The sequence below is a fragment of the Artibeus jamaicensis genome, unplaced genomic scaffold, assembly GCF_021234435.1.
Source record: "Artibeus jamaicensis isolate MK-2021 breed Jamaican fruit bat unplaced genomic scaffold, CSHL_Jam_final contig_3152, whole genome shotgun sequence".
Classification (NCBI taxonomy): Eukaryota; Metazoa; Chordata; class Mammalia; order Chiroptera; family Phyllostomidae; genus Artibeus; species Artibeus jamaicensis.
Window position 1 is genome coordinate 6945571 of NW_026521729.1, and position 17369 is coordinate 6962939.

Below are 17369 nucleotides of genomic sequence, written 5' to 3' on the forward strand. Positions count from 1 at the left end.
CAGCGACTTGTTGCTGTTTATTTAGAGAGAGGGGAGGGCAGAGAGGACATCGGTGTGTGAAAGATGTATCAGCTGGCTGCCCGTCGCACACCCCCCAACCAGGGACCCAGCCCACAACCCAGGCTTGTGCCCTGACTGGGAATCGAACCCGTGACCCTTTGGTTCACAAACTGGCACTCAGTCCACTGAGCAACACCAGCCAGGGCTGATTTTAGCTCTTTGGTCTAACAGTATGGAGATAGTTGAATAATAATACACCGCTATTTCTTACCGAGTTTAGGCATCATTCACTTAAGTTAGACAGCACGCAGAAACTCCCCCGTGATCCCAGTATTTGGGGGCTGACTGTGTGTCCCCACGTGTCCCCTCAGAGTTTACACATGGAAGCCCCAGCGCAGTGACGTGAATGGGCAGGGCCTTTGGGGTGATTGGGTCGCAGTGCCCTGTGGAGAGGCGGGAGAGCGCCTGTGCCCCTTCCACCGTGCGAGGGCCAGCAGGGTGTCTGCCGCCTGCAGGGGCCCCCTGACTTGGGCCCCCTGGTCCAGGGCTTCCCACCTCCAAACTGGGAGAAATACATTTCTGTGGTCTTTGAGCCACCCAGTCTGTGGTGTTTGTTGTAACAGCCTGAATGGACAAAGACCAATTCAAAGTTTTTTTCTTCCTTTTTTTAGTTTGAAGGTTTTCTTTCTTTATTTTTAGGGAGGGGAAGGAGAAAGAGAGGGAGAGAAACATCAATGTGTGGTTGTCTCTCTAGCGCCCCCTACTGGGGATCTGGCCCACAGCTCAGGCACGTGCCCTGAGTAGGAATCAATCTAACCTGTGACCCTTTGGTTCACAGGCTGGTGCTCGATCCACTGAGCCCACCAGCCAGGGCTGTTGTTTCCTTTTGTTGTTGCTAAGCAAAAAACAGTTTTTATATAAATGACTTACATAAATACAACAAAGCCCAACACTGTACTACAGTATGTTTTTCTTCTAGTATAACTTTTAATTTTTTCTGGAATTTTCATATACTTGTGAAATTTGATTTGAACACACCCGTTGTACGAAGGCTCCTTTAGCCCGCCATTCACGGATCCCCCTTGGCCGCCCTAGGCGGCTGGGTGCCCAGCTTGTCACTACACGGCTGTAGTCTTTGGACTTCTGTTCACCACTCGTGGCTCAGACTTACTAAGTCATCTCCCCTATTTTGGGTGCCTTTGTCTTAAAGTAGTTTCTCAAGAAGTGAATCTGTGGGACTAGTTTTCTCAGGCTTTAGCATGTCTGGAAGTGTCTTTGTGCCGCCCTGTATCTGATACGGGTTGTGGAGGGTGTGGAATTACAAACTGAACATCATTCTCCCTGAGGCCGTTCTTCCCGGACCGCCTAGCATTGCTGTCAAGTCTGTGGCGCATGTGGGACAGACCCAGACCCGTTGCCGGCGTTTGAAAACCAGCTCGCGCTGGGTCTCTGCTGGCCACTTGTCACCTGTGTCCCGGCCAGTCTCCTGCTGGAACAGGGTCCCAACACCCACTGTAGGACTCGGTCAGGACCGGAGTCTCCTTGCATTCCGACGGCTGTGACACAGCGTTACATGGTGTACGAAGGACCAGGGGGACGTTCGTTCTCCTGAGAGACACAGCAGACCCCACTGCCGAGATGACAGAGATGCTGGTTTATCTAAGATGTTAGTGCCTGTTACGAAAATCCTCCAACAGGCAGTCATTGAAACCGATAGAAACCAAATGGAAAGGCTAGAACTGAAAAGTGAAATACTCTAAATAAATAACCCTCTGCACGGGCTGGACTTTAAAATGGAGATGACAGAGGAGAGAGTCGGAGACAGCGCCGAGGAGCGGTCTCATCTGAGCGGAGGGGCGGGGGAGAGCGTGTGCAGAGGTCATGGCTGAAGACTCCCCGAGTCGGCGGGAGACACGAGCATCGTGGCTCAGGAAGCTCAGTGAACACACACAGAATAAACTCGGAGGCCTTCACGGCCAGTCGCGCCCTAACCACGCTGCTGAGAACGGAAGACAGTTAAAAACCATGGAAGGAAGCATCTGGAGAGAAGTGCGTGGGCGAGGACAGCAGTGAGTGTGAGCGCGGATTTCCCGTCAAACCCATGCAGGCCAGGGAAGTAGCACCGTGTTTTGTGAGTGCCAGGAAAAAAGAACCGTTGACCAAAAATGCTCTGTCCACTGAGGTTGTCCTTCAAGAGTGAAAATGAAATAAAGCAGGATAAAGCAAGCTCCTGCTGAAGAGAAATCGCTCACTGCCAGCAGCCTGCTCCAAAAGAGTTGCTAGAGGACGTTCTTTAGACAGAAGTGATAAAAATCTGGCTGAATATAATAGGCTACTTTCCCCTCTTGAGCTCTGGAAAATGAGTTAATTGTTGAAAGTGAGTTTTATAACATCGTCTGATGGGATTTCAAATGTACACGCATGTAATGCATGAGATCCCTGTGACCAGAAGGGCAGGACAGGGAGGAGAGGGGCCCCAGCTAAAGGAACCCCGGAAATGGCGGTGTTCTGCAGTCCGCACCCCTGGGGCTTCAAGTTACGGAGGGGCAGGCGTGGCACAGAGAGGCCGGTGCCGTTGAAGGGCGGCCCGGGGAGACAGAGCACTTCCTCCTCCTTCCCTCGTTTGTCGTCAGGATAATCCTGCCACTAAAACCAGACAGACAATGCAAAGAGAGGGGAAACGACAGACCCCAGTTTTTTATGACTATAGGTGCAAAGGATGGGGAAGTTGGTAACAGGGTGTTTGCAAGTGTACCTCATCAGTACATAAAAGAGTTATACCTCATGACCATGTGATGGTTGTCCCAGGGATACCAGGCTGGCTTAGGGTTCAGACGTCATCAGTGTAACCCGTGCGAACAAACAAAGGAAGTGAACTTCACAATTGCACTGGCTGGTGCAGTGAGTGTCTAGCAAGTTTCAACGTCTGTCCAAGTTTGCGCTCCTAGAAAAGTGACGTAAGGGACGCCTTCCGCAACGCGGTAGAGAACGTCCACCTGAAATCTAACGTGCTCGATAGCATCAGACTGGCATCAGGCTTTCTCCCTCCGGTGGTGAACAGCAAGGTGAGCGTGCCTGCGTCCCCACGACTTGTCAGCACGGTGTGAAAAGGCTGGCTGGCACAGACAGGCAGGAAAATAGAACAGAGGGCTTGTAGACCAGGAAACAAAAGTGTGAATGATGTACCATCTGAACAGAAAATCCCGAGGAATCTCCCAGGAAAAATGCTAGGACTGGAAGTAGGTTCGGCGAGGTCCCAAGGTGCGTGATTGTTACACAGTCGGCTGTATTGTGTTTATTCACAGCGCACACACAGAACTAGAATCAGAACGTCAGTGCCACGTGCAGTCACTCCAGAAGTGAAGTGCCAGGCTGTAGAACTAACAGGCGTGTACAGGACTTGCACACTTAAAACAACGATGAAAGGTCCAGAGAGACGGGGAGACGCTCTGCGTTCCCACATCAGAGGACGTGGCAGACGGCAGCGAGCCCGAGATCGGTGCCCACATTCCACAGGACGGACAGGCAGGGCTCTCTGTCAAGTTGGTGTGGAAGGACACGGGAGCTGACAGGGCTGGGAACAGCCGCCACTTTGAGACGGTGCAGGACAGATTCACACAAACGGGAGCTGCTTTCTCTGGCACCTCACCGACATTGCAGCAGAGTGGAGCGGGGTGCGGCGGCGCGCCTGAGGACCTGCTGCACTGTTTACTCCTACACGCGTGACACATGTGCGTGCCTGCTGCGCAGCACAGCTCCCAGGTTCAGCACAGGAAGAGGTGAGCAGCAGTAATGCAGCAGGACCGCAGTGACAGAGCTCTGTACTGAGACTGCGCAAATGCGGTCTCTCTCAGAACACCTCCCCCTCCCTGTGATGGTGCAGATGGCACGTGCCCACGTGACAGGGTGGAGGGAGCGAGGGACGTGACTGTGTGCGCGGCTGCTGCTGGCCACCCCGTGGTGCCGCTGTGGGGAGGAGGGTCACGCACTCCCAGTGACCCGAGGACACAGAGCCGTGCAGATTGACTGCAGATGGCTGGAGTGGCCCACAGCGAGCCGTGGACGAGGGGCAGTGCCATGACGACAGTGCCAAATGCCGGCGAGGGTGGGGGAACGGGCCCTCCCGCTGTGCTGATGGGCCCATACCAGGGTGCAGCCGTTCTAGAACACGGCCACGGCCATTGCGGGAAACCAGACACCATTTACCATGGGACCAGCAGTTGCCCTTGGAGGTGTTTACCCCAGAGAAGTGACAGGAAGTCCACTGACACCCAGTATGTGACTGTTTGCCACAGCTTGATGCGTAAAAGCCCCAGCCAGGCATGACCAAAGCACCCCTCAGTGGGGAGACAGTTCAGACCCCACAGTCTGTCCACATCCGGGAGCAGCGCCCAGTGGTCGCAGGAGCGCACTGTGGGTGTGCGTGACGGTGCGGGTGGGTTCCGGGAGCGGTCTCAGCAGTCCGTACGGTCCGGTCTGCTGCACGACATCCTCGGAGTCACAAAGGCGCGTGGCAGAAGCAGATGGGAGGTTGCAGGGGGCCCGGCAGTGGGTGAAGCAGGGCGAACGTGACTGTGGGGGTGACTTGGAGGCAGTCTTTGTGGGGCGGGAGAACCCTGCGTCGTGGTGGGAGCAGTATTTCGGGAGTCTGCACACACGCACGCACACACGGGGTGGACCGGCGCAGAACCAGCTGCACACACCGTCGAGGTGGAGCTCCTCCTCGATGGAGACCATGACCGAGTCAGACGCAGCGACTGGAGGAAATGGTGAAGAGGACACAGAGTCTTCCCGTACTATCTTTGTAACTTCCTGTGAACCTCTAATGTTTTCAAAATGTACTTTTAAAAAACTTCAGACCACAGCCCAGATGCGGCGCAGGTTCAGACAAACGCTGGGCAGCAAGGTGTCCGTCGGGGGGTTTTCCGGGGCGCCGACGTCAGTAGTGAACGCTCACGAGGGTGATCGGTGACGGAGCTCAGTGTTCAGCCAGTTGGCCACGCCGGGAAAAGAGCGAACCGCTCTCCATGCAGCACCCGTCATCCTCGCTCTTCGGCGAGCCCCCGGCGTCCCAGGGGAGTCCAGGAGGACACGGGAGCGGGTCGTGGCCGAGCATCCCCTCTGGGACGTCCGTCTCCGGTCCCTGGTGTTCAGGCTCCTTGTGTGGCTTTTGTCGTTGTGGGTCTGTGCACTTCTGTGTCCTTTCCAGCCGAAGACGTGTGGCCGTTGTGGTAGGAAAGCCTCACAGTGACCGGTGCCACCCGTGCTGAACTCCAAGCGGCACCATTTTCGAGAGCATTGCTCCAATTCTGAAGCATAGGTCAGCCATCCGGGCTCATTTCTTACAAATTCCTGTTCAGAAAACGTTCACCGACGATTTGAATGTGGTGGTGTTACTTAGTTTAGTAAGCAGTTCCAGCGTGTAAGACACTGGTGTCAGGACTTGGCATTCGTTGTCTCATGGAACCCCTCACATAGTCGACCCCACTGCCCTTCTGTCTCTTCACAGACGCAGGGGCTGGGCTCAGAGAGGCTGGGACTGGAGCCAGGAACCGGTTCCAGCGCCCGAGTTACTAAAGTATGTTCTACTGTTCGTGTGCGCGTGGCACGTGCTTGCTTGATTCACACATACTTCTGGAGAGTGCGGTTCCCTTCCACAGCGTGCAAGCCCTTCAATACGAAATCTCACCCAAAACCCCGCCGCCACATCCAAGAATGTAGGACAGTCCAGGATTCTCCGGTTCTTCGTGTGCAGGACTGTATTTAAACAGTCTGGTCTTTCTTAGAAAACAGACCAAGTTACCTAGGTTATACCCTGTTCTAGGCAGCTAGAAAAACTTTTTGCTAAATTAATCTTTTTTTCTTTTTTTAATATCTTCAGTAAATCAATATGTTTTATTTGGAAACTAATGATAACAGTGAAGCAAAAGTCAAGGTTTGTTCTGGACTAATTTGACTTGATTATCTTATCTCTTGAGTACGTCACAGTGATAATAAATGACAAGTAGCAAGCAGAGGTGTCTGCTCTTTATGAGTGAGAGTAAACCCGGCCTTGGAGTTCTCTGCCGTGTCAGGAGAGCGGTGAGCTCTAAGTGGTGAACTCAGCTCCGCCGGCCCCTAGAGCACCTTGCCAGACACACCACTGAACGCGCTGCCTGCCTCGTGGGCTCAGGTCAGTGCTTCCAGTGTCTGTAAAAGCAGTCAGCAACTTGTACATGTTCCTTAAGTTCTTTATGTAAAGTGTGGCCCTTTTCCCACGTGCTTTTGATCAGAGGTGCCCAACCTTTTGGCATCTCTGGGCCACACTGGAAGAAGAAGAGTCACTGTGGGCCACACATGAAATGCATTGCGATGCGTAATCACAAAACAATCTTGTAGTGTTTTAAGTAAGTTTCCAGCTTTGCACTGCAAAGCTGGAAAACACACACAGCGGTCCCAGGCCCACAGGGTGGACACCCCTGTTTTGACTCTGTGCAGCTTGACATTTGTAATCACGCACGTAACGTAATCTGTGTTGTACTGACCTACTTTCTTCCCTTGCAGGAATACATCAAAGGGATCTGTGAACCCGAGCTGGAGGAGAGGGAGTGCTACCCCAGGGCCATGCACTGCATCTTCGTTGGGGCGCAGGGCCTGTTTCTGAAGAGCCTGGTCCAGGACACCTGCGCCGACCTCTGCGTCCTGGACCCCGGTCTCCTCGGCATCCGAGGGAGCGCGGAGGCCGTGGTCATGGCCCGGAGCCACGTGCAGCAGTTCGTGAAGCTCTTCGAGAGCAGCGAGAGCCTGCCCAGCAGCCAGAACGAGGCCGAGGTGAAGAGGGAGTTCAGGCAGTTCGTGGAGGCCCACGCGGACAGCTACACGATGGACCTGCTGCTGCTGCCCCCCGCCCTGAAGAAGGAGCTGCTGGCCCTCACACATGGCGAGGACGGCCTCTCTGACACAGGAGGTGACACTGGTGCCGGCACAGCCCCGGACTCTGAGCAGGGCGCTGCCCCAGGGCCGCACACCACCCCCGCAAGTGGGACGGCCCTGCAGCAGGAGGCGAGGAAGAAGGCGGGGTCCCCTGTGACCGAGCTTACGAAACAAATGGACAACGTCTTGTCTGGCGCACGCGATGCGCTTTTTGTGCCGATAAATGGCCTGACCCCCGACGCGGAGGCGCATTCCAGAGGCCGGGTGTGTCACAAAAGGCGGTCCTCCGACTCCGAAGAAAGGCGCACGAAGAAACAGTTTTCTCTGGAAAGCGCTCAGGAGGTGGAGCTCCTACAGGACGGCAGGGCCTCCGCTGGGAGTGCGGCCGTCGACCTGACCGACTCGCCTGCTGACCCTGACCTTGTCGGGCCAGATGGGAAGGACACCACTGAGGAGATGGAGCACAACATCCTGGTCAACTTTTTCAAGACCATGGGCTACTCCCAGGAAATCGTCGAGAAGGTCATCCGGGAGTATGGGCCGTCCACCGAGCCGCTGCTGCTCCTGGAGGAAATTGAAAAAGAAAATAAAAGGTTCCAAGAAGACAGACAGTCTCCATCGGGCACAGTGTCTCCAGAGACCAGCAGAGCCAGAGATAGAGGCTTTGGCAGCAGCACGAACGAGCTCACGACGGATTCGGCCCCAAAGAAAACACAGGCCCACGCGCAGCAGAGCGCGACGCACAGGGCTCCCCAGTCTCCACTCAGAGTCGAACTGAAACCGGGCACCTCCAACTGCAAAGTGAACGCTTTCAGAACAGCACCCGGGGACCCGAGACAAGACCCCTGGGGCTCGCATCAGAGCTCCCCGGGGCATGTGGACCTTGAAACGGATGGCCCTGCGCCCTCTGTTGCCCCTCTGAGTCCCAAAGAAGTCAGCTTTGTTTCGAGAGGCGTGCCAGGTCACCAGCCCAGAATTCCCGCTTTTCCTGAAAACGGTCTGCGGCCGCAGGGAGAGCCCTCGCTGCCCAGCCCTCTGAAGTCCACCCCCGAGGGCCGGCCCGGCCGCTGCGGCTCCCCTCAGTCCAAGGCCAGCTGTCAGCCTTTCTCCCCACCACTGCTTCGGCCCCCGCTGTCCCCCTCTGCTGCTGACGCAAGGCTGGCGGGGCCCTCCGATCACATTGACTGCTCGGTTACGGGCGTTCAGCGGTTCCGAGATACCCTGAAGGTGCCCTACAAGCTGGAGTTAAAAAATGAGCCAGGAAGGACAGATCTGAAGCACATCGTTATAGACGGGAGCAACGTCGCAATTACGTGAGTGCACTCTGCCAGTCCAGTGGTGGTCTCCAGTAGGGCCCAGGGCTGCGTCCCGGAATTGCACACATTTATAGGAACTGTGTGCCCGGTGTCTGCTTGGGTATGTGGCCTTGCCTGGGGGTGGGGGTGGGGGCGGGGCGAGGGGAACAGCTGGCTGGGAGAGCTCTGTGGTCCATCTTCTAGAGTTGCGCACCTCGCTCAACCCTGGGGAGCCCATGCTTCTGGGGGCCGGAGATGAAAGCAAGTTCGTCTTTCCACGTGGCGTTGCCTAGTTATGTGCAGTGTGGAGACTGGAAAATTGCTAGGTTCCTAATACCGTGAACGCCGTTAGGGTCAGGGCGCAAGGGTGAAGCTGAAGGCAGAAGGCACTTTCTGTCCTCGCTGGCGGCAGCCTGCAGGTGCCCAGCCGAGAGAGGGCCGGCGGTGATGGGCTCCGGCTCCCGTCCGCCGATAGCGCGCCGGCAGTCTGGTTCCCTAGGAGCTTGGTCAGTGCGCGCTCCTCTGCGGGCCTCTGCTCTCGCAGAAGAGATTCCTGTTTGCCTGTAGTGGAAACAGCTAAGTGATCACTTCTGTGTGGCCTGCCCTGCCCCTGCGGGGAGCCAGGTGTCTTCCGTGAGGGGCCGAGAAGAGGGCAGCAGCCCTCAGCCTGGGGCAGCTTGCTGCCGTCTCGCCTCTCCTCTCACCCTTGTCCTGAAGGACATGATCATCCCACCATCTCAGCCACTGGCTGGGGAGGGCTCCCTTCCAGTCCTCAAAGTCAGCCATTGCACCGACTTTGAAGAAGACCTGCATTTCAAGCGGGGGCGGAAGGAGAGGGGCTGCTGGAGTCTCTGAATTGCCGAGGGCTCTACGGCCTGTTTGCTGGGGGGCTGAGAGGGTCATTCACACCCTCCTCGAATAGGGCTGCACGGGGAGATTGCAGATAAGCTTTGCTTACTGAGATGTATGTGTTTAGGTATTTATTTGTTTTGTTATATTTTTGTCAGCGTTTTCAGATGACTACACAAGAAGATAGCACAGGGCACAGGGAACCCCGTGGCGAGCCGGTCACCCGGGCAGCTCAGTAGTTCAGTAGTTCTGGCCACAGCCGTCGGCAACCGCGGTCCAGCCGTCTCTCCCCTCCCCCACGGGCCGCCTTCTCCCCAGGCCATTGTCTCAGATATGTCACTTCATCTACAAAATAAAAGGGTTCTTTTGGGTTTTATTTTTTGAATGAATTATTGATGCTGTTCTTTGCTGAAAGGAAGAGCCAACATTTCACATTACATTTAGAAGAGAGGCAGTAAAAGTACACATGCTGTCTCCACTTCCAAGTGGTGCTGCTTTGTTGTCATTGCGCCTCATTTGTGGGTGGCTCCTGTGGGGGCCCAGCCTCCACATCAAGTGCAGGGGCAGTTGTGGTCGCCCCACCTGAGCCAGGCACCAAAGCCAAGCGATGTAACGTGTAGATCCTGATTGTGAGTGACCAGGACCCCCCTTCTTCATCTTCTGTGTGTGGGGAGACGTCCCAAATCTGCTCACGGAAGAAGAAATGCAGATTGACACCGAGTCAGTAGTGAAGATGGTGAAGGTGACCCTCTTCTTAAAGCTGTTTTGGAGCAGTCACTACCTCTTATCGGGGTGGCTGCTGGGCTTTGGGGCGGTCTGCACACTCGTCCTTTGGGGCCAGAGCGTCTCCCTCCCCTAGTCCGGGGACCGCCCCGCCCCATGAGGCCTGGCACCCTGGGGCGCAGCACCGTCCCGGACAGCCTCTGAACCGGTGCCGGGATGGCGGCCGAGAGCTGATTATTTTTCAAGGCTGTCCATTTTCTTTGAATTCACAGATGTTTAAGTTTAAAAGCGCCACTTTTACAAAGAAAACAGATTTGCAGTTTGATGTGGGTTGACTTGAGCATATCTGTAACTAAAATTAACTTACTCTGGAAAGAAGCTGCTCATTGGGCGTGGGGTCATCTTGCAGTGACGAATGTGATGGAACGAGGTGTGAGTGGTGCTTGTGCACACTCGTGAGCGCACTGCTGAGCTGCTCACTTCAGAGTCGAGCGTTTTGCCGTGTGTGCCTCACTCAAACTCTAAAAGTGGGAGAAATTAACCCTGACTCTAAGTTAGTGGTTTTGGTGGGAAGCCTGCCTTTCTGTCCCACCGTCCATTCCACGGAGCGTGGCCGCATCTGTGCAGAGTCCGCGCCGGCGCAGGGCGGGCACCTGGTGGGTCTCGGCTTGTTGAGCGAATGGAGTGGGAAGGAAGTTGTTGAAGATCAGGCTTTGTAAAATGACTTTTCACCACCCACTTGCAATTTGCAATTCCAGTTGCTATTTCAGTGATCATTTAGGTTAAACTGTAACTGAGGCTATATATTCAATTCAGGAAGTATTTGGAATCTTAAAGCTGAAACTCTCATGTGTGACATACTATACTTTTAAAACATAAGCCTCACAACAGTTTTGTGAGGTAAAGATCACCTGTAAGTTACATGCCATAAAACGGCCTAAAGACCTCATCCACGGAATGACACAGGGCGAGATGGGGGCCCGTGCCGTCCCTTCCCCCGCACAGCCCTCCACCCGCCCCTGGGACTCGGGTGGGGGCCCAGGCCTGGGCCCCCGGGCACAGAGCTGCGAGCGGCCTGAGCCCCACTGGGCCAGCTCCAGCATCTAACCCTGCCACTGGGGAAGTGGTTGAAACGGAAACTGGAGTCCTTAAGCAAGAGGTTCTCAGAGCCCCACCCCAGCGCGGCCCAGGCCCACCCACCCCAGCTTCCCCTCATCTCTTTGCCCGAGAGCTTGGGGCCTGCAGCTCGCACACGCGTGAGAAAGCCCAGAGCACCCTTGGGGCACTGCTGATCGTGTGGGTCTGGGCCGGGTTCTCCCCCTCATGCCGTGAGTGAGTGAGTCAGAGGCTAAGTGGCAGCTGCTTGCGGTGAGCAGCGGACTCGCAGGTGGCAGGAGGGCGCTTGCCTTGTCCAGGAGGGAGGAGGCGGTGTCCCACGGAGCCGAGGCGCCCCTTCTCGTGCAGGGACTGCGTGCCTCACCCATGTTCCCTGTGGGTCTTTCTGGGCCGAGTTCCAGGGCTGTTTATTGAACTGGGAGCTGTAGAAGGAAATTCCTCTTTCCTGGGTAATTCAGAAAGGGGTTTTGACTATTTCTCCACATGCCCTGTCTGGTTCTGTGACTGTCATCAGCTTTTGTCCGTTCTGTGTCATCTGTCACCCACCTTCTTTCCACTTCGCACACCCCTCCTTCTGGGTGACCGCCTGCTCTGGGGCGGGAAACAACCCTTAGGTGTGTGCTGTGCCCCCTGGCCGGGCGGCAGGGGCAGGACGCTGCCCGGCCTCTGGCCCGGTGCCCGGGTGTCTGTGGCCGGGCGTGTCGCTGTGGAGGTGCGCTCGGTCCCTGAGTCACAGTGGGGGCTGGCTGGGCCTCCCTGACCGCTACGGCAGGGGCTGGGGCAGGACGGACCCTCCTGAGTGTTGTGAGGACCGCGGTTCGGGTCCCCTCGATTTTCTTCCGTGGCTGTATTTTTGGGTAGATGTCTGTGTTCTCCACTAGAGGTTTTTCGGGGCGTCACCTCCAGGCCTGTCCTGGCTGTGTCGCCGTTAGAGTGATTTATCCCTTTAAAGGATTAAAAAGACACACCCCCTTCCCTCCACAAAAAGTACGGCCAGTTCATTTTCCTACAACAGATGTCACATTGCTACATTCTTGCCCTACTTTTGACGCCTCTGGGTGAGCAGACCGCTGGGCCTTCTCCCCAGGAGTGGGTGCGCTGCGCGGGGTCTGCGGCGTGCCCGCCCCTGTGAGGTCTCTCGTCCGGGGCTCACTGAGGCACAGCGGGCTCCAGCCTCAAAACGGTGTTTCCGAGGCGCACTTCTGGATGCTCGATGTTTGCCGCAAGTCCAGCCCACTCCTCCATGAGAACACAGATCCCTGGGGGCAGTCCCACTGTGGGGGCCCAGGAAGGGCCCTGGCCCCGGGGGGCGGGGGGCCGGGTCGGACGCCCGCTCACTCGCCCTCTGGCAGCGCAGCCTGGGCTCAGCTCTGTGCCTCCCAGGCTGTTACCTCCCGATTACCTGACGGCGGCCAGTGCACGGCCTCCCCAGGTTCCGTGTCTCGGGGGCACGGGGCAGGGAGGCATTTTGGGGGAGTCCTGAGCCCCTTGGAGGGAGGAGCAGGGCAGGTATGGGGGTCTGCTGCAGGTGAGTGGCCAGAGAAAAGGTGGGACACCCCCCCCCCGGCCCAGGTCAAGGTGTGGTGACACGCGGGGGCTGGTGGCCCAATCCCTTCTGACTAGTCAGGTGTGGGGGGCAAGCAGCCAGACACTGGACCTGTCTGAGACCTGGGGCCGCGTCTCAGGGCCAGTCCAACGGGAGCTGGGGCTGGGTGGGCCCCCAAGCTCTCGGGGCAGGGCTTCTGAGGGACGGACAGATCCACCCAGCTGGGGAGAGGAGCCAGGCCTGGAGGCGCAGGGCTTAATGTCCTCGGCACACAGGTGACCGCAGAGCAGGGGGGTGCGCTCTGCTGCTGTGGAGCTGGAGCAGCGCGGTTGGGGGGCGGTTCTTTCTCATCTCATGGGTCAGCAAACAGATTGCCCTGGCAAAACTTCAGACATTTCTTCAACCTTCACTTTTACTTAACTGCCAGAGAATAAAATGTAAATATTTTTTGTTTCTTTTCAATTTGTTACCAGACTTTGGGCAGAGGGCATTTTCTATTCCCTCCACCGGGGTAGTTCACCACCTCTCAGGGCGCACCTCGCCCTTCAGTGGCACTGGTCTGCTTCCTTGTCCCGCCGCCGGGGTCTGTCCTTCCACAGGGTGGCCTGCCGGGGCCCCAGCCCTTTCATCTCAGCCTCACCCCTGTGCTTGGGAAGCCCAGGAAGGGCGTGCAGCCCTCCATGGCAGGGCGCCCAGCCTCGTGGTGCTCAACAGCCACCTGGGCTTCAGTGACAGGTGTCCTAGTAGAATCCATGGAAGGTTCCGGAGTCCGGGGACCGGGCAGGGAGCTGTACAGTGGGCCTTCGTCTAAAAACCAGAAGTAAGGAGAGCAGGGAACAAGCAGCAGGCACCCTGAAGCTCAGAGTGGTCGGCGGGCACCCCGTCCGCCCCGCTTGAGCAGTCTCGTTGCCCCCGCAGCCACGGCCTGAAGAGGTTCTTCTCCTGCCGCGGGATCGCCATCGCGGTCGAGTACTTCTGGAAGCTCGGGAACAGGAACATCACCGTGTTCGTCCCGCAGTGGAGGACGAGGCGCGACCCCAACGTCACAGGTGAGGCGAGCTGACTGCCCTGGGTTTCCGAGTCGGGGTTTGGCGAGTGGGCCTGTAACTGCGGCACACGCCGTCTGTGGCACAAGCAGCAGCTCTGAAAATGACGTGGCAGGTGTGTCGCACCCGGTAAAAACCACCTCAGGGGTCGGCGGGAGGGACGCTCGGGCAGGGGGCACGGCCACCCCAGCCGCCTCCACGGGGAAGCACGTGGGAGAGTCACGCGGGAGGGCCCAGAGCTTTCCTGGGACCTCGTGCCCTTTATCCTTCATTAAACCGGGTTTCTGCTCTTGTTTTAGTGAATTTCCTAGGGTGACACTGCTTAAGTCTGTGGGTTTCACGTGTCCAGTTCCATAGTACATCAAGTCAGACTTCTCCCTTTTTTAAAAAAACATATTTTTTTCCATCATGCTTCTTTCAGTACATTTTTGAAAATGGTCACTTGATAAATTTGGAACCCACTGAAATAGAATGTCTTTTGAATGGACTGACTGTGGATCGTGAAATACCGAGTTGAGAGAAGCTCGAGGCGCGCTTGTCGCCCAGGCAGCCACCCCGAGAGGCCCTGAGTGCCCGGGGAGGAAGAGCGGATTGGGAGGCTGGAGAGGTCAGGACCTGCCACCACACTGACTGGGAAGTCCCACTCGGCCCCTGCTGCACGGGGGGCAGACGCCCATCCAGCAGGTGCTGGTGGGCGGGGCAGACCCGCGATCCGTAGTCACTTCTGCCAGTCAGCCCTGGGCGAGTCCGGCGGGCCCGGCGCCCCATGCGTGGCCGGGACAGTGAAGCCCTGTGTGGGCGCAGGCGCACAAACCCATGCTGAGCGCCCTTGTGACTCAGGCAGGTGCAGGGTCTCGGGCCCTGAGCGTTTGGCTGCTTTTTTGCCCGTGACTGGTCTTCAGGAATGTGGCTCTGGCCCCCCCTTTCCTTCTGTCAGGACACCCCCGTGAGAATCAGCCAGTGTTCGCACCAGCAACCGAGTGGCTGGGGCGGCAACCAGAGGGAGACTGTGACTAGCTCTTGGTGGGGACCCTGCAGAGCAGCAAGAGAGCGGGACTTCGGCTGTCACCCGCGTCCGATGTTGCTTGTCACATCGCTGCCCAGAAGTCCTCGATGGTAGGGCTCGTCACGTGTAGGTGTGTGGCTCATCTGGCTCGTTTAAGAAGCAAGTGGGCTGAACTTTTTATGTTCGAAAATCGCTTGTCCGTTTTTATGTTGCATTTGCCTCAGCACGTGTTGTGCCTGATTTTTCTCCAATGAGTTAGTGACATAGAGTCTGCCCGAGTCAGCAGAGACACAGGGTCCCCAGCGCTCTCCACGTGGAACAGTCGGGGTACGTTCGTTTACTTGAACAGCAGGAAGACAGTCCTTTTCTGAATGTATATCCAACTTGTTCCGTAAACAGAACAGCACTTCTTAACCCAGCTCCAGGAGCTTGGAATATTGTCTCTGACTCCCGCTCGGATGGTCTTTGGAGAGAGAATTGCTTCCCATGACGACAGGTATGAAGGCCGCTTTCCTTCCTGAGGTGGGCGGGGAGGGAGGAGCCAGCCGCCCGCTCCACGGGCCGTCGCCTGGACCGCCGTCCCGAAGGGGCTCCGGCACTCGGTGGGGGTGGGGAACGTGCGTGCGTCTGGTCCGTAGTGTTGCACATTGAATCATCTTCACTGTGTGGGGGCAGGAACCTTTGAAATGAGCTGTGAGAATTTGTTGGTCTTTTTAAGTAAAACACGACTGGGAATCCATGAGGAAATGCAGGTATTGAATTTACAGTCTTTTGGTGTGTGCTAGAAGTAACGTTTTTTGTCTCTGCTTTCTCGGTTCTCGAGCATTGCCCACCTCGAGGTTGTTCTTGCCTGAGCCCCCAGCGTCCCCTCCACGCAGTGGGAGGAGGTCTCGGCCGACGGGGGCGGGGCACTGGGACGCAGCTGCGTCTGCAGGCTGGTGTGTTGCTCAGAAAGCATGTGCCAGTGCAGCTTCTGGACCCTTTAGGTCTGTTTCTTAAAGCCTCGCCAAGGGCCGGGCAGGGCCCCTGGGACGCACAGTTCAGACACACTTCCTGTCCTGAGCAGCTTCCGACCTAGACCAGAGTCCAGACATGACGAGTGGCACGCAGACCAGTTCCCTGCCCTCTGGGGGGGGCCGAGCCAGCAAGAACAAGCCTGCAGTGTCCACAGAAACCCGAGTGGTGGCTGCCTGTCCCGCAGTCACCTCTCTGTGTGCCTGTGGCCTGTGCCACTTACAGCCCTGGCAGGTCTGCCTTGGTGCTCCCCCCCCCCCCCCCCGAGCACACCCCCACTGGGGACTGAGTTTAGCTTGGAACCCAAACTAGTGGATGGCAGTCGCGTGGGTGAGAAGGGGGCTTGGCGGGGCTGGGGGCTTGGAGAGGACTGCCCACATTTATCCAGCAGGGGCCCTGGGGGCTTCTCTCTACAGCCCCAGGCCTCCAGGCAGCACTGGAGGAAGCTGAGGGACCCGCAGGGGGGCCCTGGGGGCTCAGGTGGCAGGGCAGGCCTGGCCTGAGGGGCCTCGGGACCGCTCCCCCCCCTGCAGTGCAAGCCTCACGGCTGGCGGGGACCGGCCCTCAGACTGAGTCCTGGTTGCGGGGGCTCCCTGGGCCTGGAGCGGACAGGAGCGCAGGTCCTGCCCCGCGGTACGTGCACGCAGCGGCCGGGCCACTGTTCTCACTCCTCTGGGCGGACACGCCACTCACCACCCGTGCCAGTTAGAAGCAGCTCCTGAGTCTCACTGATAAGCCCAAGTGCTGAATCCCGTTTACTTTCCAAAGTTCACTCAGGTCTCTGAATCTCATGAGGCTTGTTTTCTTGTTCTTTAACCCCTTTATTTTACTTTTTAAAAGATATTATTTATTTATCTTTAGAGGGGAAGGGAAGGAGAGAGGGAGAGAAATATCAATGTGTGGTTGCCTCTCATGTGTCTCCCGCTGGGAACCAGCCTGCAGCCCAGGCGTGTGCCCTGACTGGGAGTCGGACCACAGTCCTTTGGTTTGCAGGCCGGTGCTCCATCCACTGAGCCGCACCAGCCGGGGCTGCATCTTTTCATAAGCTGGGTTTGAGTGAATCAGTAACTTGGAAGACAGAGTTGGCACTCTGCACGTGTTGTCTTCAGCCAGGGCAGAAGAGGGGGCCTGGGAGGGGGCCTGCGGGGCTGGCGGCCACGCAGCCGGTCTCAGCGCCAGCCCCACTGTGCTCGGGCCCCCGCGTCCTCTCCGCACCCCCGCTGACTGGCCAGACGCGGTTTCTGGAAGACGTGCCAATGCGGTGTGAGAGCCGGGTCTCCGTTCATAACTGCGCTGGCAATTTCAGAGGTTTCCGTGTTTCCGGCTGGCCTGCAGCTGACGGCCTGACCGGCCTGGTGCCCGTGGCTGAGCGCCCCGGTGCTCCTGTGAGGAGGGCCCCGTGTTTCCATGCTGTGCGGTCGCCTGCCCGCGGTCACCTCTCTCCTGTCTCCGCAGGTTTCTGCTGCACTTGGCGGACAAGACCGGTGGTATCATTGTAACGAATGACAACTTCAGAGAGTTCGTGACTGAGTCCATCTCTTGGAGGGAAATCATCACTAGAAGGTAGTTGTTTCTCCTTCATCCTTGCTGGGATGGTTTCGCTGTCTGCCCGGGGTGTGTTTGCGTTGTGTTCGTTCTGGGCTCCCCTTGGCCCTGCAGAGAGTAAGATGGGGACACCGAGTGTCCAACCCCGCAGGATGTCCAGTCCCTCTGGCTAAGTAGCAGGACCCGGCACCCAGCAGCAGAGCCAGCGGGTGCAGGGTGGACGCTATGGCACCGCAGGATGCCTGCCCTGGGGCCAGTGGCCCTGTCAGGAGGGAGGACACACCCTGTGTGTTTGCGCCATCAACTCTGCTGGCTGC

The 17369-nt window shown here is 57.3% G+C and overlaps 1 protein-coding gene across 5 annotated transcripts in view; it reads left to right on the forward strand.

The window, feature by feature from the left end:
- Positions 1–17369, forward strand: part of N4BP1 (NEDD4 binding protein 1) — a 41234-nt gene that overhangs the window by 19066 nt on the left and 4799 nt on the right. For 4 of the 5 annotated variants that reach the window (XM_053663204.1, XM_037141598.2, XM_037141599.2 and 1 more), the window contains 4 exons: positions 6544–8225; positions 13360–13490; positions 14893–14989; positions 16963–17070. In XM_053663204.1, coding sequence (XP_053519179.1) covers positions 6544–8225; positions 13360–13490; positions 14893–14989; positions 16963–17070 — 2018 coding nt within the window. The remainder of the gene's footprint in view (positions 1–6543; positions 8226–13359; positions 13491–14892; positions 14990–16962; positions 17071–17369) is intronic. The other variant, XM_037141600.2, reaches the window with a different exon arrangement.